This window comes from Macaca fascicularis, chromosome 16 (assembly GCF_037993035.2).
Source record: "Macaca fascicularis isolate 582-1 chromosome 16, T2T-MFA8v1.1".
Classification (NCBI taxonomy): Eukaryota; Metazoa; Chordata; class Mammalia; order Primates; family Cercopithecidae; genus Macaca; species Macaca fascicularis.
The window spans coordinates 41844104-41866076 of NC_088390.1; the positions used below are offsets into that span (position 1 = coordinate 41844104).

The 21973-nt window shown below is 41.6% G+C and overlaps 1 protein-coding gene across 1 annotated transcript; it reads right to left on the reverse strand.

The window, feature by feature from the left end:
- Positions 1 to 3446: 3446 nt before the first annotated feature.
- Positions 3447 to 18832, reverse strand: SLFN14 (schlafen family member 14). Its single transcript, XM_005583466.5, has 6 exons — positions 18780 to 18832; positions 17730 to 17830; positions 14979 to 16082; positions 12488 to 12616; positions 10712 to 11426; positions 3447 to 8473 (listed from the first exon to the last, which is right to left on the reverse strand). The coding sequence occupies exons 3-6, from the start codon at positions 16036 to 16038 to the stop codon at positions 7639 to 7641; spliced, it is 2739 nt and encodes a 912-aa protein (XP_005583523.3). The 5' UTR covers positions 16039 to 16082; positions 17730 to 17830; positions 18780 to 18832; the 3' UTR covers positions 3447 to 7638.
- Between the last annotated feature and the right edge of the window lie 3141 nt (positions 18833 to 21973).

Below are 21973 nucleotides of genomic sequence, written 5' to 3' on the forward strand. Positions count from 1 at the left end.
TAAGGTGCTGGGATCACAGGTGTGAGCCATCGAAACTGGCCCTAAGTATTTATCTTTTAAGTCAGAGTCTTCTCAGCTGTAAATTGGAACTATTAAGATCTAAAATTTATTGAGAGCTTTCCACATACTATGCTTTATTTAAATGTCTTATTTATTTGCTTGTTTGTTTATTTTTTGAGACGGAGTCTCACTCTGTCGTCCAGGCTGGAATGCAGTAGCATGATCTTGGCTCACTGCAACCTCTGCCTCCCGGGCTCAAGTGATTCTTCTGCCTCAGCCTCCCAAGTAGCTGGGATTACAGGTGCGTGCCACCACACCCAGCTAATTGTTTTGTATTTTGAGTAGACACAGAGTTTCACCATGGTGGCCAGGCTGGTCTTGAACTCTTGACCTCAAGTGATCTTCTCGCCTCAGCCTCTCAAAGTGCTAGAATTTCAGGCATGAGCCACCGTGCCCAGCCAATGTCATATTTATTTATTATTTTTACTTTTTCAGGCAGTATCATGCTCTGTCCCCCAGGCTACAGTGTAGCGGCTTTCTGTAGCCTCAACCTCCTGGTTGATCAAGTGGTCCTCCCACCTCAGCCCCCAAAGTAGCTGAGACTACTGGCACGCATCACCATGCCTGACAAATTTTGGGGGCTTGTTCGTTTGTTTGTTTTGTGGAGATGGGGTTTCACCATGTTACCCAGGCTGGTCTCAAACTCTTGGGCTGAAGTGATCCACCTGCCTCGGCTTCGCAAAATGCTGGGATTACAGGTGTCAGCCACCATGGTCAACCTAAATGTACTATTAGCTTTCAATCTTCATATTTACCTTAAGACATAGGTATGAATTTTATCTCTGTTTTATAGATGAGAAAACTGAATCTTAAAGAGGTAAAGTAACTTGCTCAAGGTCATCCAGCCAATTAAGAATAGAATTGGAATTCCATGCCAGAGTTTATCTGACCCCTGGACTCAAGCTCTTAACACTTACACTGCCTTATCCTACCTTACTGCTATACATAATTCAAAGACTGGCTGGGGGTTTAAAAGATATATTTTTAAAACAATTTGCACCATGTCTAGCACATACTAAGCACTTAATATATGTTTGTTGTAACTGTATGTGTCGGAGGAGACATCAATGGGACTGTAAAGGTATTTTGATGTATTAGCCTTTGGCTGGTGGGGTTTGTCATATTTGGCTGGCTAGGAAGGAAGCACCTGCTTCCTTCATTGTCTCCCCCTCTACCACACGCCTCTTTCAAGCTGTACAACTGGGCAAAGACAGCCTTCCCTGATTAAAGCAGGGATGAGGGACTTTATCTGCAATTGGTCCAAGAGAACTCTGAAGTAGTAAACAATAACAAGAGAAAATACATAGTGGCTATGTCTTAATTTCTCATTCACACCTATTTTAAATTGAGAATGAAAGAAGGAACAAAAGTGAAAACTGATCCTGTTTCTTTCAAAATCATGTTTGCCTTCTGTTAACTGAAGATATTGAATGGGGCAGCTAAGGGCCCTACTTCCCTTTGTGAATGAGGTAGATTCAGAGAGAAAACACTGTCCCTGGAACTTTCTAAATGCCCATTTCCTTTGATAATCAGCAATATCTGCTCTGACGTTGTACCTATATTTGTCTGGGATTTTAAGGGAAGGAAGGTGGGGACATCATAATTCTACATCACCAGGAAATGCCTGCAATGTTGCAAGGGGAGAAGGTAAGATGCAGCAGCCTTAGAGGGGATCTGGCAGTTCATGTCAGTAGGGTCTGACCTTGGATGGATCAGGAAGATGACCAGAGTCTGATCCTGAGCTTTGCAGATCAAGAAATTCCGATTTTTCCAGAATGATCAAGAGGCTCTGTGATGACTGCAGATATTAAGTGTAGGAAACAGAATAGGCTAGTCAGCTGTGTGCTTACAATAAAGGCTAAAACTTTCCAGAGACAAGAGCTTGACAGAGGACCCTGATGGAAAACATAAGTATTCTTGTTCACTCTGAATATTCCAGCATACACTGGAGAATATTTTCAGAGTATTTATAACTTCTCAGAGTTTGGATTATGAGAATAAGGATTCTATTTAAATGTCACATTTAACAAGCTTGGCCACTTACTTGATATGTGACTTTGAGAAAGTGAAATTCTCTGTGCTTCAGCTGTATCATTTACGAAGTAGAGATAATGTGTAGATATTTCATAGAGTTGTTGTGAGAATGTATGCAAAGCATTTAGCAAATTGTAGCTGATTATAGTAAGATTTCAATAAATAGTAGCATGCATTTATTATAAACTTTGTATTTATTTCAGATTGAAGCTTCTTGAAAATAATTTTATGTTCAGCTTGCCCAAAACCTTGGGGAAACGGAGGCAAGTCAGCTTCATAGAAGATCGAGTTGACCTCTGCAGTTTCTCCTCTTTTCTCAAATGAGTTTCTCCATGTCAGAGTTTCTCCTTTTAAAAAGTCCTCTTTAGGCTGGGCACAGTGGCTCACGCCTGTAATCCCAGCACTTTGGGAGGCTGAGGCAAGTGGTTGCTTGAGCTCTGGAGTTTGAGACCAGCCTGGGCAAGATGGCAAAATCCTGTCTCTACAAAAAGTGCCAAAATTATCCAGGCGTGGTGGCGCACACCTGTAGTCCCAGCTACTCAGAAGCTGAGGTGGGAGGATCGCCTGATCCTGGGAAGTCGAGGCTGCAGAGAGCTGTGATTGCGCTACTGCACCCCAATGTGAGCAAAAAGAATCAGACCCTGTCTCAAAAAAAAATTTAATTAAAAATATATTAAAAGGTTCTGTTCATAGTCAGAGGCATCTTTTCTTTTCTCTTTGTACCCTATGTCAGTTTTAAGTGACCACAGATTTTTTTTTTTTAATACAGTGTCGAACTTATATAATTCATGTTTCTACCCATAGTTCTCCGAGTTAAGTGCTTCCTCTGCAGCTCTGGGTTAGGGTGGTGAGCCTTAGTTTCACTCTCTGTGCTCCCTTGCAGCCCTTTTAGAGTCACCCGTTTCCAAGATATCATTGCCTTTTTTGTCATCAGAATCTGATGTCAGCATTTTGTTCTCTTAGTTAATGCAGCAAAATGTATATGTTATCAGATGCAGTGATTGGGGTTTTCTATTCACTTCCCATCAGAACTAATCTGAATAAGGTGATTCTTTCATCCAGGTCACCTTTTCATCCAGTAAACCCATCTCCAGGGATTTATAACTATACCAGAAAAAGAAAAGGTTGTATGCCTGAGTATGTGCCTGGCTTAATTTTAATTGGTGTAAAATTGCTAGTGACACAAATAACAAGGGAATGATCATTGAAATTTCATATGATCTGGCTAGGATATGGTGCACCCATTAAAAATGATTATATTGAAGACTGCTACAACATAAGGAAATGCCTGCATTAGTCGGCTACAGCTACAAAACAAACAACCTTGAAATCTCAGTCATCAAATAATAAGCTTTTATTTCTCATTCATGCACTTTCAGATCAGCTGGATTTTGGTGGAGCTAGTTAGGACTGGTGGAACTTGGCTCCAGGCCATGAGTTGAGTTGGAGTTGGATTCACATATCTCAGTGGCTGGAGCACCACCCAGGGTACATTCTTTGTATGGAAATAGCAGAAACCCAAGAGAGTAAACCCAATGCTGGAAGTCCAGGTGCAGCCTCAGTGCACATCACAACTACTAACATTCCAAGTCACATGACCAAGGCCACATTATAGGGCTGGAAAATATCTCTACCTCTAACATTAGTAACTACAAAGGGTATAGATATAGACAGGTATGAAATATTGGGAACAATAATGTAGTCTACAGCAATATCTCACACAACAATTAAATGGAAAAAGCACACATATAGGATATAAAGTTGACAGCACAACTTGATCATAACTATGTGAAAATATTTTTCCATATCAACAAAGAATAGAAATAAAGAAGCAAAAATGAAAAAAAGTTACACCCAGATAACAAGATGATTTAAGAACTTTTTTTTTTTTTTTTGAGACAGAGTTTCACCCTTTGTTGCCCAGGCTGAAGTGCAGTGGTGCGATCTCAGCTCACCGCAACCTCCGCCTCCCAGGTTCAAGCAATTCTCCTGCCTCAGCCTCCGGAGTAGCTGGGATTACAGGCATGCGCCACCACACCCAGCTAATTTTGTACTTTTAGTGAAGACAGGGTTTCTCTATGTTGGTCAGGCTGGTCTCGAACTCCTGACTTCAGGTGATCCACCCGCCTCAGCCTCCCAAAGTGCTAGGATTACCAGCGTGAGCCACTGCACCCAGCCTGATTTAAGAACTTTTAATTTTGCTTTTCTCCATTTCCATAATAATATTATATTACCCTTTTTAAGAGTAAGTTTTAGAAGCTTCTCACAGCTTCTAAAGCTTCTCTTTTATCTTAGTTATTTCATTTAGTTAATTGCTTTATCCATCCATATTAAGACTTTGTAGAAAACATTGAGAATTCTAAGTACAACCCAGTTAGTCAATTATTCTTAGTCCCCACCAGTTCCTAATCTTACATTTGAATCTAACGAACTATCATCATAGATCCTTAATTTGACCTGTTGCCTAAAAACAATTGAGTTGCCTTTATTGTTCCCTTATTCTTCATTATTACAGTGTTAAAGATTATTCTCCACACTGACTTCTTTGAAATCGCTAACATTAGAAATTCATACTATTGAATAGAATCATTGTAGATTCTAGTTTTCTAAAAGCTACAAGTACAGTTCAGCAAATATTTACTGAGCACCTGCCGTGTGTCAGGCACCGTACTAGTTGCTCTACTCATCCTCTTACTCTCAAGGAGCTCACAGTCTTAATAGGAAGAGAAATGTGCACACATTTTTTGAGGACAGAAATAAGAAACTAGGAGAAGGGTTCAATGGTTCTCAACCCTTGTAACATATTAGAATCATTTGGACTTTTTTTTTAAGAGATAGAGTCTTGCTCTCTAACCCAGGCTGGAGTGTAGTGGAGTAATCATAGCTCACTGTAGCCTCAAACTCCTGGGCTCAAGTGATCCTCCTACCTTGGCCTCTGGAGTAGCTAGGACTAAAAGCATGCACTACCATGCCCAGCTAAGTTTTTAAAAAACATTTTTGTAGAGATGGGGTCTTGTTATGTTGCCCAGGCTGGTCTCCTGGCCTCAAGGGATTGCCCCCGACCTCAGCCTCTCAAAGTTCTGGTATTACAGGCACAAGCCACTGCACCCTGCCTGGACAACATTTAATAAATACCAATGCCCGAGCCTGTATCCAGACTTGCTAAGGTCAATTAGTCTGATGTCTGGCCTGATCACTGAATTTTTTTTTTTACGTTCCCTAGGAAATTGTAATGAGCATCCAGGGTTGAGAATCACTGAGTTAGTTATTCTACTTTCATCCTGATTGAGTTGTTTCACTAGACTAAGAACTGACAAAGACTCTCAAATTCAATATTTGAAACGATTCTTTACAAATCAATTATGTTATTAAAAATTATGTGATGCATGCATATATTTTAAAAAGTCAAATGGCACTAAGGCTTATGACTAAAATATAACAATTCCCTGTCCCACTCATACTCCTTCATACCCTGTTGACTTTGACTCTTTAAATTATTTTTATAGAATTCATACATCTCCTTACATCAGAATGTCAATGCACTGGCATCTTTTGCAAAACCGATTGCTGAACTTCATTTCCTCCTACCCAAAAATACCTTAAAGCCCCCAAGGAAAGGTCAAAAGGAAGAAACAGCAGGTAATTAGAGCAGTGGGAAGCAAGGGAGAGGTTTTTCTTTTCAATCCGTGCCTAGGTGCAGACTAGCCCTTCTAACGGGCCTAAGCAATTCAGAAAGGCAGCTAAGAGAGCTTCTCAAAACCCTGCCTGCTCTTCCACCTCTTGGGAGGCTGAGGGGCTTTAACTAAAATCATAACCAAAATTTCCACGTGTTCTCCTGGATTCAAGCCTCCCTAGAGTCAATCAAGTTATCCTAAACTTTTCTAGAAGTTAAAAAGTTTGGAAATAGGAATACTTCCAAAGCAATGTAAAAATCCTTGCAAAAGCAAGAGTAACTTGAAGAGCACAGAATTGGCTCAGCCATTTGAGGAGCTGACTAGAAAAAGGGAATTTTTATTTTATTTCTCATATGTATCATATACATTGGAAAGTTTCACTTAAGGAGATAGTAAAAGTTTAATTGAGGTAGTAGGCATTTGAACAAGGATGTGATTGACAAGTAAGGATTTCAAAGGTGGAGGGGAAAGAAAAGGGTTTAAAGACTGAGAAAACGGCACAGGCACAGACCAAGAGTCAGGGATATGTGTGGGTGGTGTCGGTGGTAAAGTTGCCACTCAGGGTCCCGGTAAACTCTGAGAGTTGGATTTAAAAATTAGCACCAAGTCATAATGGAAGAGATCAGAGATGTGCAAAGGCCTCTTATAGGAAGACTACTTTCCAGGCCAGAGTATAAGGCGTTTCTAGCCTACATGTGTGTATTCATATACGTAGAGAATAAATGTAGGCAAAAAATGTTGGGGGCAGTACAGAGAGGGTTGGTGGTGAACCTGGAAACTTTAGAAACCAAGACAGAGAAAAAAAAATTCATCTGAAGGCAGAGAATAATGAAAAACTAGTCATCCTTAGCATTCTAAATTTGCTTTAGCTTGTAAACCTGTAAACTAATTTGTCTAGTGCTTGTGATAAAAATATCTTTATTTTAGAAATGATTGCAATCTTATTTTATATTAAGTTGGTGCAAAAGTAACTGCAGCTTTTGCACTTTTGAACCCACCTAATAGATATTGCAATAGTCTAATATGGCCTGAAGACTTTTAACATTTGAATCAAATTACTAGCTTCCCTTACTGTAAGGCTGTGTTCATATAATTTAGCTTCCTAAATTACTGTTGAGGGCATTGATTAGCAAAAGCATTTGACCCACTTATGACTATGGTCCTCAGTATAAATTAACAGAGTAGCATTTTCATTTATGCATTGGTCCTTTGTGAGCTTGATTAGCATAAAGCATCCCCAAGAAACTGATCTAGACTTGGTACAAAAAGGCAATCGAGTTCTGGACCTGGAAAGCTTGAGACCCACAGCCAGTATGAGGTGCCAGTCAACTGGCTACTTTTGAGACCTATCCAGTCAAAGATCCAGCCTGGAGGGCACCATACCACCACCCAAAAACTATGCCACATAGGCTGGGGTGCATGAGAAACACTGGGAGATGGAGATACAATAAGGGATGTAGTTGGGAGAGCAAGTCAAGGCATATTAATGAAAGTCTTGAAAACTGGTTAGGTTTGAAGGCCGTGGGGACTCACTGAAGATATGTTAGCAAGGTATTACATAAAATCAGTTCCCTATTTAAGGAGAACTTCTCTGTTTAATGGATGATAGCTGGATTGAATGGGAAAGCTGGAGACAGGGGACTAATTTAGTCTATTGTAATTGCATAGGTAGGAGGTGAAGGAGACTGTGAAAAGGCCAGTGGCATTGAAATAGAATGGAAGGCTCAGCTCCAAGAGACATTTCTGTGGCTCCAGGCCATACTGATGTACCTTGATTTCCTCACTTGTAATATTAAAAGGGAGTCACTGCCACCTGTCTAGGAGAAAGGACTCTGCTCTTCCTGCCTTCCTCTATTATTTGTAATAATTTTCAGAAGGTTGCCCTCTTTTCATAAAGCAGGTAGAGGTGTTTAATAGCTCTTGAAGCAAAGCAGAGCTTATGAAATTCCTCTGACTGGTCGCATTCTGGACTAAGCCCAAACACGATAGTCCTCTCCAGGCCTGAAAATTGCTGAATACTGTCTAAAACAATGTGGCTTCCGCAAACACCAGTGGCCTGGCTAAATACAACCTCTGATGCTCTGTGGGTCTCAATTAATTCCATTGCTTTTAGCAGTGCAAGCTTATAGCGTCCTCTGTCCTCCCCTCTCCTGCACAGAATTGCTATATCTTTGGGCAGATAGCCACACTGGAACAGGCTGTGACATTTTCCTGCCACATAGTTAGCTATTTGTTCTGTTGTCAGATTAGTCTTTGTCTCACACACTCCAGGCAGACCCTGGGCACACATTGCTTCCTCATAGGCAGTCTCCCTGAACAATGCTAATGTGTCTGGAGATATGTTGGAGGGAGGATTTTCTTTGATCCTCTTCATTTCTTCTTTCATAACATTTGCTATTTCCAGAGCACAGTGGATCCCACCGGTGATTGTTTTGCGAGGAAACTGAGCAGATGGAGGGGGAAGGCCACTGACATCTGCATGATGGATTTGAAAAGGGTCAAGAAAAAGCCAGAGAACCCCATGGTGAAGGTTTTCACTTCCAGCCCCCTTTGCCTTTGGATGGGTGATGTTCTTAGCCTTCACGTACCAATTGCCAAATTTGCTGCAGAAATTCTCAGTCTCATCCATCACTATGTGTTTAATCTTTAGAAACTCCCCTTGCATGAAAGTTTTCCGGGTCACAGCTTGGCAGGTGGTTTGTTGGCTGTAAGGATGGAAAAAACAAGGCTTGAGGCATATCACCAAAGAGAACATCAGCATTCATTACTCTCTGGAATGGAATCAGAGGCTGATTCTCTTCTGCAGACTGAGTCATTGATTCAGTAGTGTGAATATCACAAAACAGTTCTAATTACAAGTTACCTGACAGACCGAATGCATAATTTTACACCTTGCTCTTTGGGGTTATCCAGTTAAATCTGCATGTGAAATTTCTGAAATGAACCCAGGTCACAGATTGTATTATTTCTATTAGCAGTCTGTTCCTACTGTCTGGCAATCCTGAAGACAAGTTCATTACATCTAAAGGAAATCTCAAAGTTAAGTTACACCTCTTACTACCACTACCATTTCTTTACTTTCTATCCTCTTTAGAGCTGGAGAACAGTTACCTAGATGCATATCATAACTTTTATGTGCAAAAAAGCATGCACTAGTTCAAATTCCTCTAAAGCTTCTTTAGATTTGGGTAAGAAAAACATCAAGAGGATGCTGAGTTCCATGACACATCAAGTAGGGTGCCAAATCTACGGGGCTATGCCTCTTTGGAGCTACCTCATTTACTTAGCTCAATTTTCCTTTATAGTATGCTTTAGCATATATGTATTTTTTCTTAACAAATTTGGTTGGTTTTTGCCTCCTTTAATTTGGATCCAAGTAACATCACTCATCCCTACACATTCCATGATTTTACATATGCAGTTTCTAGGGCCTTTACTCCCTATGCCTTGAATCATAACTATGTTCTTCTCTTCTGGTTTGGACTGTGTGGACTCAAATAAAAGCACTGATTCTTAGCCATCTTTGTATCCCTCTTACATTAAGGGTTTAATAGATATTTGTTGAGTTAGCCTTTTTACTGGAGTATTTTTAAACTTAGCTATAAATCTTAATAAAGAATGTAGTCCTCAGCACAGTCTACAGGATCCCTCATAATCTGGCATCTGCCTCCTTTTCAACATCACCACCTGCTATATACCCACACTCTGCACGACTCTAGTCGGACCTACCATTCTGGTTCTCTAGTGTCTCTATGTCTTTGTACTTGTTATGCCCTTTTCCTAGAAGGCCCTCCCACATTTGATTCACTTCTCCTGCTGACTTCTTAACAGTGTGCCCAATGGTCTCCTTCACTGGGGAATATTTGCCAACCAACCTCTAGCCTGTTAAAATGGGCATGAGACCAGGTACAGTGGCTCACGCCTGTAATCCCAGCACTTTGCAAGAAGGAGGTGGGCAGAACACTTGAGGTCAGGAGTTCAAGACCAGCCTAGCCAACATGGTGAAACCCCGTCTCTATGAAAAACACAAAAATTAGCTAGGCATGGTGAGGCACACTTGTAATCCCAGCTACTCAGGAGGCTGAGGCAGGAGAATCACTTGAATCCAGGAGACAGAGGTTGTAGCGAGCTGAGATCATGCCACTGCACTCCAGCCTGGGCGACAGAGCAAGACTCCGTCTCAAAAATAAATAAATAAATAAATTAATTAATTAATTAAAATGAGCATGCCTTTATTATTATACAATACACACATGGTTTTTTTATGGCAAGGTCTTCAATATGTTTTCTCCTCTAACACTAAATGTAGCACAGTAGATACCATATCAACCGTGCTCAAAAAGATGTATTGAATAACAAAACCAAACCAAAAATCATAATGATTTCACCCTCATTTGCTGAATTCCATAATGACCAATTCGTTTTACTAAATTAAAAGTTAGAGATTTAAATCAGAAGTGAATTTGTATATTTTCTAAAATTACTGATTTTACAAGTCAAAAATGAAAATATTTTATGAACAAAATCAAGCTGTATTTAAATTTAAGTTTCGCTAGGTACAATGTCTAATTAGCAGAAATACCCTATGACTTTAAGACATTACGTATCAAACAAAAACTATACTTAAAGCAGAATGGGTTCATTTCTACTTCTCTTAAATTTAAGGCTAAGGATTGTGAAAAAAGAAAGTTTCTGGTTCTATAAATTTAAGTTATGCACATGTGGGTTATTTATAATGAGATGTTTAAGGTTGAACATTCTAAATTACCTGTTTACAGCTCAATTCTGTGATTATTTGGAAATGTGTATATAGTTTGGGCTCTTGCACTTATGCAGCTGAGGCACTAAAAAACTTAAACTAAAAACACAAATTACTTTTGTGACACTCTTGAAAAGACTGACTAAATACATTTGTGTGTGTGTGTAGTTGGTAAAACTCTTACGTCACAAAATCCTTTAGGGAGTCACTTTCACAAACATAGAGGATTTCTTTTGGTTTGCAGTGAAACAAGTCCTTAATTTTCTCCATGATCTTTATGGCTAGGGCTGTCTTCCTGATTCCTGGAAAGCAGTGGATGAATAATTCACGTGTCTCCTGAAGACTCTCAGAAAGCAACTGGCTCTGCTCCATTATGAGCAAGTTGAAAAACTCACAGCCCAGCTGGTCACTCAGAAGAGATCTGGAGCACAGGCAGACCACCACAAGAGCCTGTAGCAAGTCTTCCATTTCCTCCTCATCAGCAAGACTGTAGGACCTGGGGTAGCGCAGCGGGATATCACCAGCTCTACTCTGTGTGCTGGTCAGGTGTATCAGCCTTGGAATGATGCACACTTTCCCTGTGTAACCACCAACAGCTTGCAGTTTCTGCTTTAACTGATGAGCTGTGTTTCGGGCATATTCAAGTCCTCCAAGCCAATCGGGGTCTATTAAGATTGTATAGAGTACTATGGGGCTGTTAACTGCTATTAGGAGAGCATCACACAGGACATTCTGTTCTTTCCTGAAGCCAACATCACCAGCCCAGCTTCTAGAAAATATCACAATCCCCCGAGAACAAGGATGTATCAGGGTCTTCATTAATCCCTCCAGTTCTTTATGATCTGAGAACAGCTTCTTACAGAGGGATTCCGGTTTAAATTGTACCTCTTGCTGTGTCACTGAAAATTCAAGGAATAGATGTTACCAAAACTTACAAAAGCATATGGTAAGTATTCCTGCAACATTGCAGAAAAAAAGTGATACCTGGTGCACTTGGGAAAATAAGAGCTTTCCTTTAGAATTGTGATTCTTAACCAGGAGCAGTTTTACTCCCCAACTCTCCCCCATCCCCAAGGATATTTGGCAATGTCTAGAGAATATATATATATATGTATTTTTTTAGATGGAGTCTCGCTGTCACCCAGACTGGAGTCCAGTGGCGTAATCTTGGCTCACTGCAGTCTCTGCATCCCTGGTTCCAGCGATTCTTCTCCCTCAGCCTCCAGAGTAGCTGAGATTACAGTCACACGCCACCACACCTGGCTAATTTTTGTATTTTTAATAGAGACAGGTTTCACCATGTTGGCTAGGTTGGTCTTGAACTCCTGACCTCAGGTGAGGTCACCCGCCTCGGCCTCCCAAAGTGCTGGGATTACAGGCATGAGCCACCGTGTCCGGCCTGAGAATTTTTTATTGTCACAATTGGAGGGGAGCTACTGGTATGTAGTAGGTACCAGCCAGAATGCTGCTAAGTATTCTACAATTCACAAGACTCTCCCTCCCCCAGCAAAGAGTTATCTGACTCAAATGACAATAGTGCTAAGGTTGAGAAACCCTGCTTCAGAAGAAGTTCAGATAACCCAATAGTTCCTTCTCCATTGGAAAGCCAGGGGGCAGTTTTTTGATGGTTGAGACCTGAGAAATTCCCTGCACTCTCAAATTTGGAAAACAAAAGCCATATGTTATGAGAAGTTGGAAAGCACACAGAAATAGTAACAGTGGGAATCAGATGACTGGAAACAAGGGTCAAATATATAGATATATAGATATTATCTATCATATATATCTATAAGATATAGATATATATGTGTGTGTAAAATTTCAGGATCATTATGTCTGCTAAGTCCTTCATTTGACCTTCTCTAAGGAGAAACACTTGAACTCATTGCTACTAATACCTCCCAACTCAATTTTAGAAAACAAATAGTCCCCTAAGTTGAAATCAAGAGGGAATGAATACCTGGAAACAAATGTCGTTGCAGACCCTCCTTAAATTCATGGACTTTTATGGGATATCCAGGACTTTTTCGTGCAGATGAAGCTGATGAAATCAAGTAAGAGTTGTAGTCTGTGGCCAAGCTGGAAGGAGCTAGACAATTACATGGAAAATTGTTTCAAACAAAAAATAAAAAGTAAAAAAAAAAAAAAGCCTCTTTTTTTGGCTCTTATTACTAGAGACCTGTGATGTGCATGGGTGCCTGAGCCGTCATACTTACTGTGCCTCAGACCGCTCACATATGTCAGGAAAGGAAGTCTGGGGATTTCTGCAGGGGACATATCATACATATTCTAAGTCACTGTGTGACTCGGCTTGGGCAAGTCATTTCACCTCTCTCTCACGCAGGAGTGAAGTAATAATCCCTCAGGTTCATTTCAATTACAATATTCTGACTCCAGGTTGTCTCTAAGAAGAAAAAGCATCTAGTGGGGATCAGCAAGGATTAAAGCACAGTATTTGAAAAATGGTGTTGGCCAGGTGTGGTGGCTCACACCTGTAATCCCAGCACTTTGGGAGGCTGAGGTGGGTGGATCACCTGAGGTCAGGAGTAAAAGACCAGCCTGGCCAACATGATGAAACCCTGTCCCTACTAAAAATACAAAAATTAGCTGGGCATGGTGGTGCGCCTGTAATCCCAGCTACTCGGGAGGCTGAGGTGGGAGAATTGCTTGAACCTGGGAGGCAGAGGCTGCAGTGAACTAAGATCGTGCCACTGCACTCCAGTCTAGGTGACAGAGCAAGACCCTGTCTCAAAAAAAAAAAAAAAAAAAAAAAAAAGTTGTTACAGTTATTTATGTCCCCATCTAAGGTTAGATGGAATCCAAAGTGCCAGGATCTTTGGGGGAGAGGAGGAGAGAAGTGAACTCAAACAAATTTAAAACAAGAGAAAGAATGACCCAGTAAAATTCTCTAATCACTCAAGTCTTGATCAAATTTGGAACACACTGGCCGTGAAGGCAAGCAGATAATCCATAAAGGACTATAGGCTTAGTTCGCATCTTCTTTTGCATCATTTTCCCCCACTTGGTGGTGCCCTAAGCCCAGTGGCTTAAGGTTATTAGCTCCTAATGTTACTGAAACAGTTCAAATTTGTCAACAATGTTTTGCTTGAAAGAATTAGTGGAATAGTGGAGTCATTTTTTTTTTTTTTTTTTTTTTTTTTCAGACAGGGTCTTGCTCTGTTGCTTAGGCTGGAGTGCAGTGGGTGATCTCGGCTGACTGCAACCTCTACCTCCCAGGCTCAAGCAATTCCCCCCACCTCACCCTCCCATGTAGCTGGGACTACAGCGGTACACCACCACGCTTGGCTAATTTTTATATTTGGGGGAGAGATGGGGCTTCACTATGTTGGCCAGGCTGGTCTCAAACTCCTGGGCTCAAGCAATCTGTCCACCTCGGCCTCCCAAAGTGCTAGGACTGCGTCTGGCCTCGGAGTCAGTCCTTTTTTTTTTTTTTTTTTTTTTTTGAGGCAGAGTCTCGCTCTGTCACCCAGGCTGGAGTGCAGTGGCCAGATCTCAGCTCACTGCAAGCTCCGCCTCCCAGATTCACGCCATTCTCCTGCCTCAGTCTCCCGAGTAGCTGGGACTACAGGCGCCCGCCACCTCGCCCGGCTAGTTTTTTGTATTTTTTTTTTAGTAGAGACGGGGTTTCACTGTGTTAGCCAGGATGGTCTCGATCTCCTGACCTCGTGATCCGCCCGCCTCGGCCTCCCAAAGTGCTGGGATTACAGGCTTGAGCCACCGCGCCCGGCTCGGAGTCATTCTTAAACAGTGTTTCTCTAGAATATCATCTCTAAAATGAGGTTATTCCAATTTTGACTGGGATGATCAGCCTACACAATTTTTTCAACAGGTTTATAGAGAATAAAAGGAGACCTTTCCTAACTCATAGCTGATGGCATACTGTAACTTTTCTTTAAAAGTTGCTTAGGCTGGCCAGGAGTGGTGGCTCATACCTGTAATCCCAGCACTTTGGGAGGTTGAGGTGAGTGGATCACGTGAGGTTAGAAGTTCAAGACCAGCCTGGGCAACATGGCGAAACCCCATCTCTATTAAAAATACAAAAATTAGCCAGCATGGTGGCGTGTGCCTGTAATCCCAGCTACTTGGGAGGCTGAGGCAGGAGAATCACTTGCAGCTGGGAGGTGGAGGTTGCAGTGAGCCAAGATCACACCACTGCCCTCCAGCCTGGGTGACAGAGTCTTAAAAAAAAAAAAAAAAAAAAAAAAGTTGTTTAGGCCATAGAATCCAAACGTTTCTTGACCTCAAATGGTTTATATTCTGAGTCTTTAGAACTAAAAATGTTAGATAAGGAACACTGTAATGGGAGAACACTTATAAGCAAATATAAATTTCTATTTTTTTTTAACTAAAATATACGATCAAATATCCACAAAAGGCAGAGAAAGGGGTTCCTCCCTGCTGATGGGGACAATGACTTCACTTCCCTTTACCTGACTGAGTATCCAGCATCATGACCACCCACTGCTCAGCTGTCAGCCGTGTGACAGAATTGTCTTTCATGATCCAGGAATCTGGGGCCTCTGCAAACACCACGCAACAGAAGGGCTCCACTTGAATCACACAGACATAACCATCCAGGACATCTTTTTGGTACACATTCAGGATTTTTGTACTGAAATTTACCTTTGGCTTCTCACAGCAGAAGTGGAATGTAGGCAATTTTTCAATGCAGTTTTCGATTTCTTTTTTTAATAAATCAGGATTCACTTTTTCCCACTTACATCCAACCACTTCTTTGCTCTTATCATCCACCCCAATGAGGACATATCCCCCTTGAGTGTTGGCAAATGCAGAAACATAATGAGGCAGCATTTCTTTAATCCGAGGTATGACCTTTTTGGTGGTGAACCTTTTAAATTCGACATGTGTTGACTCAGTAAAGTTGAGTTTCTCCTTATACATGAGTCTGTCCTTTTTAAAAAACTCTGAGGCCAATATCCTCATATCTTCCTCTTCCTGAATGTATCTATCGAGAACCTGCTGAGGATGCAACTTCTTCACCCTTGGTCTTCCTCTTTGGGCTCTAAAACATTTCTCTCTGAGAAGCTCCAGGGCACTGCTAGCACTCAAGTTGATAGCAGAAGTCACATCTCTCTGATATAAATTGGAGCGCAAGCTGCAAATCCTTAGTGGAAGGCTGAAAACATCTGGGTTCCATGACTTCACAAAAATGAGGAGATTGTGCCCCTGCTGCATGTAGTCAAGGTATTTCTGTGAACCTGAAGGAAGGAGCTTTTGAAAAGAAGTTTCCAAATCCTGTCCCAGCCCATGGCATTGGTAACTATAGGTTTTATCATCAATCTCTGCTTTGATCACACCACCTCCAGAATTTAACAGTGCACATATAGCCCGGATAATTCTAGAATTCTCAGATCTTTTCAAATAGCTGTTGGTCATCTTCTTCCTGTTTTCTTCCCCAAAAATCACTTTGCCCACATCTACTATTACCTCAGGATAGGGCATTTCAGTATCAGTCTTGAGACTCTCCATTTCAGCAGCCCCTCTGTGCTCCAAACAATAAAAGAAAGGAGTTCCTATAATCAGGATAGAAATGTTTCTACATTAACAAGAATTCCAAAGATTACATTATTTTCTTCAAAACTATCAATTACTGGAGATACATTTTAATGTTGGAAATCATCTCTCTATATATGTATATTTGTTGCTGTTTGTTTGTTTGTTTTGGGTTTTTAGGGTTTGTTTGTTTGTTTTTGAGACAGGATCTTGCTCTCTTGTGCAGCCTGGAGTGCAGTGGCGCAATAATAGTTGGCTGCAACCTCAACCTCCCAGCTCAAGTGATTCTCCAACTTTAGTCTCCCTAGTAGCTGAGACTACAGACACGTGCCATGCCTGGCTAATTTTTCTTTTTCTTTCTTTCTTTCTTTCTTTCTTTCTTTTTTTTTTTTTTTTTTTTTTTTTTTATTTTGAGAGAGAGATGGAGTCTTACTGTGTTGCAATCCTCCTGCCTGGACCTCCCTCCCAAAGTGCTGGGATTACAGATGTGAGCCACCACACCCAACTGGAAATTATCTTTGGTACTGCTGTTTTCTAATCATTTTGCCAAATATCCTTAGCCTTGCCAGAATAAGTAGGCATAGATAAAGGTGAATGCTTAATATTTGTCATAATGGAAAAATTAAATTGCTAACATTTTCAGCCGTTTTGCATTTCAAATCAGTAAACACCAACACTGAGCCTGGATGTAAAGGGCATGGGTTGGCACAGGAGCCCAGGAAGGTATTAAAGAATATGCAGAAATAGAAGTCAAAGTGAGAAGATGCTCTTATTTATAATTCAAAAGGGGAAGAAAGGAAGGCACTAGAGAACTAAGGAAGTATCATTTTATAGTATATGTACTGTAGAAGATCTTGCTATAAACACAAACATAGGCTGGGTGTGGTAGCTCACAATCTGTAATCTCAGCACTTTGGGAGGTGGATGTGAGAGGATTGCTTTCGGCCAGAAGTTGAGACCAGCATGGACAACATAGCAAGACCCCATCTCTACAAAAGATTTTTAAAATGTTAAACATTAGGCAGGTATAGTGGTGCACACCTGCAGTCCCAGCTACCTAGGAGGCTGAGGTGGGAGGATCTCTTGAGCCCAGGAGTTTGAGGCTGCAGTGAGCCATGATCGCACAACTGCACTCCAGCCTGGGTGGCAGAGTGGGACTCTGTCTAAAAAAATGAAAATAAAAGTAAATAAATAAAATTCGGTATTTTTATGTAGTATTTCATGCACTTTGAAAAGCTTTATTTTACTCCTGAAAGAATGTCATTTGATACCAAATGCAGAAACCTTTTTAACTCTTCACATGTTCTAAATCTCAAAAGTACATTTCTTCATATACAGTGTGATGTGAGAGCAGCATTTTCCTTTCCTTCTAATAGTTCTGCCCTGTGCTGCGGAAACCCCTAAGACTTGGAAAAGAACACGAGCTTTTGGAGCATGGTCACTAAACTATTGTCACTCTTCTTTTGCTTCCTAGACCAGAAAACAACCACCTAAACTGAAATTTGAGCTCTGAAACAAATATTTTAGAAAAGATCCCCTTACCTTTAGTTAATTGCAAAACAAAATATTTGCTAACTCAACCAAAATTATTCCCCTAGGAGAAGAGAATCCATCTTTCTGCATGATCTTTGCAAAGCAGGGGCCCTGTGGGTGTTGTACGTACTCACCAAGAGGAAGAAAGCAGGCATCCGGCAAGAAATGTGCACTCCTCTGACATCAGTTTGTTCTTGGTTGCCTTCTCACTTCCTTCAGGAAAACCAGAGTCGACCTGGGGAATTGTTTTTAGAATGTGAGCCTCTTCTATAGGTACATGTAAATGTAGTCTTTTATGGCTCCTTAGGGAAATTTCCCATAACATTCTATTTATATCATAGAATCACAGAAGTATTAGAAAGGACTTTAAAGAGCCTCCGGTCCAACAATCTATCGGATTCTAAAATCTCCTCTATAATATTCCCAACTCCCAACAAGTTGCTATGCAAACCTCCAGCGATGAGCAACTCACTACCTATCAAATAGTCCCTCTTGTCTCTCCTGTTCTCTGACATCTGTGTTAGAAATGGTCTCCTCACTTTAAGCTGCAGTATGTCTCCCCATAACTTCCACTGATGGGACCCACAAAACAAATCTAATTGATTTTGAACTAGCAGACCCTATGGTCTCGTGACTCCTAAGTCTCATCAATGTTATTTGAATACTGATAACAATTATGATAAATACAACATTTACTGAGGTTCTAGCTTCAGATGAATATCCTTTCCACATTTCCCAGAATTTTTTTTTTCTTTTTTTGAGACAGAGTTTGGCTCTGTGCCCATGCTGGAGTACAGTGGCACGATCTCTCCGCCCCTCAGGTTCAAGCGATTCTCCTGCCTCAACCTCCAGAGTAGCTGGGACTACAGGCAAGAGCCACCACTCCCAATAAATTTTTGTATTTTTAGTAGAGATGGAGTTTCACCATGTTGGCCAGGCTGGTCTCGAACTGTTGACCTCGGGTGATCCACCCACCTGAGCCTCCCAAAGCGCTGGGATTACAGGGATGGGCCACCATACCCGACCTTCCCAGAATTTTTTTACTCATTTTCCTTCACAAATTTTCCCTTAAATACATTTTACTAATCCCTCATGCCCTTAGACGTAGACTGCACCTAAAATTAGATAAATGGGGAAAAAAAAGAATTTTTTTTCTTTTTTTTTTTTTTTTTTTCTTTTTTTACCTATGTTCTTATGTTTCCTCTCGCTGCTTCAGTTTCACATCTGGCTGTAGTCTGAATGTTTGCCTCTGTCACAGCCCCTTTTGCCCTTCGATATTAGCCTGGGAGGAGCAGACTCCCCACTTCTTCATAACACTGACATACTGAGGAAGGCTGATAAGGACTCATGAAGAGCCTGTGACAGGGCAGATTAGCAGGCCAGGGTCTGACCTCAGGGAGTGAATGAGGTCGTAATGAGAAAATGCAAGGGTGAAAGGCAAAAGTTAAACTTAGCACTTCTAAGAGACTGAGCTTCATTTCCACATATCATACAAGTACCTTCAGCCCTGGAAAATTTTGTGTGCAAAGCTCTATTTTTATTTTCAATTAAGCTGTCCTGTACATATTCATTGTGGGCAATATTAACCTATTAAATTACCTTCTAAATGGTTTGTTCTATTCTATTTAATTTTATTCTTTTTCCTACTTTTCATCTTTGTTAAACACAAGACCCAGCCTAGAAAAATCCTCATAGATTAGGAGCTGGCTATCCCTGGGTAGGAGGATTAAAGGTAATTTTTCCATTTATTTTTCTTCCCTTCATTATCTTTAACTGATCTGTATTTTTAATGGTTCATAATGAGTATAAATTGTTTTTCATAATTAAAAAACAAATGGTAAAAACCAACAGATGGGCTGGGCGTGGTGGCTCACACCGATAATCCCAGCACTTTGTGGGGCCAAGGTGGGTGGATCACCTGAGGTCAGGAGTTCAAGACCAGCCTGACCAATATGGTGAAACCCTGTCTCTACTAAAAATACAAAAATTAGCCTGGCATGGTGTTGTGTGCCTGTAATCCCAGCTACTGGAGAGGCTGAGACAGGAGAACTGCTTGAACCTGGGAGACAGAGGTTACAGTGAGCCGACATCGTGCCACTGTATTCCAGCCTGGGCAACAGAGCAAGACTTCAACTCAAAAAAATAAAAGAAAAGAAACAAAGAAAGAAAAAAGAAAGAAAGAAAAAGAAAACCCAACAGATGCTGGGGGCAGTGGCTCATGCCTGTAATCCCAGCATTTTGGGAGGCCGAGGCAGGAAGATCACCTGAGGTCAGGAGTTCAAGACCAGCCTGGCCGACATGGTGAAACCCCGTCTCTACTAGAAATACAAAAATTAGCTGAGCATGGTGGTGGGCGCCTGTAATTCCAGCTACTGGGGAGGCTGGGACAGGAGAATTGCTTGAATCCGGGAGGCAGAGGTTGCAATGAGCTGAGATCGTGCCACTGCATTCCAGCCTGGGCAACGGAGCAAGACTCTGTCTCAAAAACAAACAAACAAACAAAACAAAACAAAAAAAGAAAAAAACAGATGCTGGGCACAGTGGCTCATGCTTGTAATCCCAGCATTTTGGGAGGCCAAGGCAGGTGGATCACGAGGTCAGGAGTTCAAGACCAGCCTGGCCAACATGGTGAAACCCCATCTCTACTAAAAATACAAAAATTAGCCGGGCATGGTGGCCGGCGCCTGTAATCCCAGCTACTCAGGAGGTTGAGGTAGGAGAATCACTTGAACCTGGGAGGCGGAGGTTGCAGTGAGCTGGGATTGCGCCACTGCACTCCAGCCTCCAGCCTACGAGACAGAGCAAGACTCCATCTCAAAAAAAGAAAAAAAACAACAACAGATGGGAGGCAGTTAGTTATCTCATTTGAGGATGGTGGCTAAACTGGGTCAAGCTTTGATACACACAAAAGGGGAGGAGGCAATGTGATCATAGAAGCAGAGACTGGAGTGATGCAGCTATAAGTAAAGGAACGCCAGCAGCTACCAGAAGCTGGAAGAGTATCCCCTCTTCCAGCAGGTCCATGGCAACACTTTATTTTATTTTATTTTTCTTTTCTTTTCTTTTCTTTTTTTTTTTTTTTTTTTTTTTTTTTTTGACAGAGTCTTGCTCTGTTGCTCAGGCTGGAGTGCAGTGGCGTGATCTCGGCTTACTGCAACCTCTGCCACCTGGGTTCAAGCAATTCTCCCACCTCAGCCTCCAGAGTAGCTGGGATTACAGGTGCGCACCACCACGCCTGGCTAATTTATGTAAGTTTAATAGAAGCAGGGTTTCGCAATGTTGCCCAGGATGGTCTCGAACTCCTGACCTCATGTGATCTGCCTGCCTCAGCCTCCCAACGTCCTGGGATTACAGGTGTGAGCCACCATGCCTGGCCCATGCCAACACTTTAATTTCAACTCAGTGAAACTGATGTTGAACTTCTAGCTGTTCAAAAAACAAAAGCAAAAACAAAAACAACAAAAATAACCAAATGAATGGAGCTAGAGGCCATTATCCTTAGCAAACTAATACAGGAACAGAAAACCAAATACTGTATGTTCTCACTTATAACTGGGAGCTCGATGATGAGAACACATAGACACAAAGAGGGGAACAACAGATACTGGGACCTACCTGAGGTTGGAGGGCGGGAGGAGGGAGAGGAGCAGAAGAAATAACTATTGGGTAGTAGGCTTAATACCTGGGTAATTAAATGATCTGTACAACAAACCCCCATGATGTGAGTTTACCCATATAATAAACCTACACATGTACTCCTGAACCTAAAATAAGCTTTCATAAAACAATACGTTTCTGTTGTTTTTTTGTTTTGTTTTGTTTTGTTTTGTTTTGAGATGGAGTCTCACTCTTTCGCCCAGGCTGGACTGCAGTGGTGTGATCTCGGCTCACTGTGAGCTCCGCCTCTCGGGTTCAGGCCATTCTCCTGCCTCAGCCTCCCAAGTAGCTGGGACTCCAGGCGCCCGCCATCGCGCCTGGCTAATTTTTTGTATTTTTAGTAGAGATGGGGTTTCACCGTGTCAGCCAGGATGGTCTCAATCTCCTAACCTCATGATCTGCCCACCTCGGCCTCCCAAAGTGCTGGGATTACAGGCGTGAGCCACCGCGCCCAGCCTCATTTCTGTTGTCTTAAGCCACCAAATTTGTGGTGATTTGTTACAGCAGCCATAGAATACTAATATACCTCTCTCCCTCTAAATCAAACCAGCAAACTACTCTGTGTCTCTACTTCAATTCGTTTATGATGAAATGACATCCTTAAATAAGTCTCTGGACATCCCTATTTTTGTCATCGTCGTTAGCTGAGGCCACTGCCCTACAAAGTTCTGCTCTGCTGGCATCACTCCTTGTACATGTTTGGCTAAATGGAGTTTCCAGG

What these genes read in the sequence shown, in the direction of transcription:
- SLFN14 (XM_005583466.5), bottom strand. Translation starts at nt 16,038, where the DNA reads ATGGAGAGTCTCAAGACTGATACTGAAATGCCCTATCCTGAGGTAATA. An exon ending in GATGCTGGATACTCAGTCAG is followed by an intron (nt 12,617 to 14,978) that starts GTAAAGGGAAGT and finishes GTAATTGTCTAG; the next exon opens with CTCCTTCCAGCTTGGCCACA. An exon ending in GCAACGACATTTGTTTCCAG is followed by an intron (nt 11,427 to 12,487) that starts GTATTCATTCCC and finishes TTGAATTTTCAG; the next exon opens with TGACACAGCAAGAGGTACAA.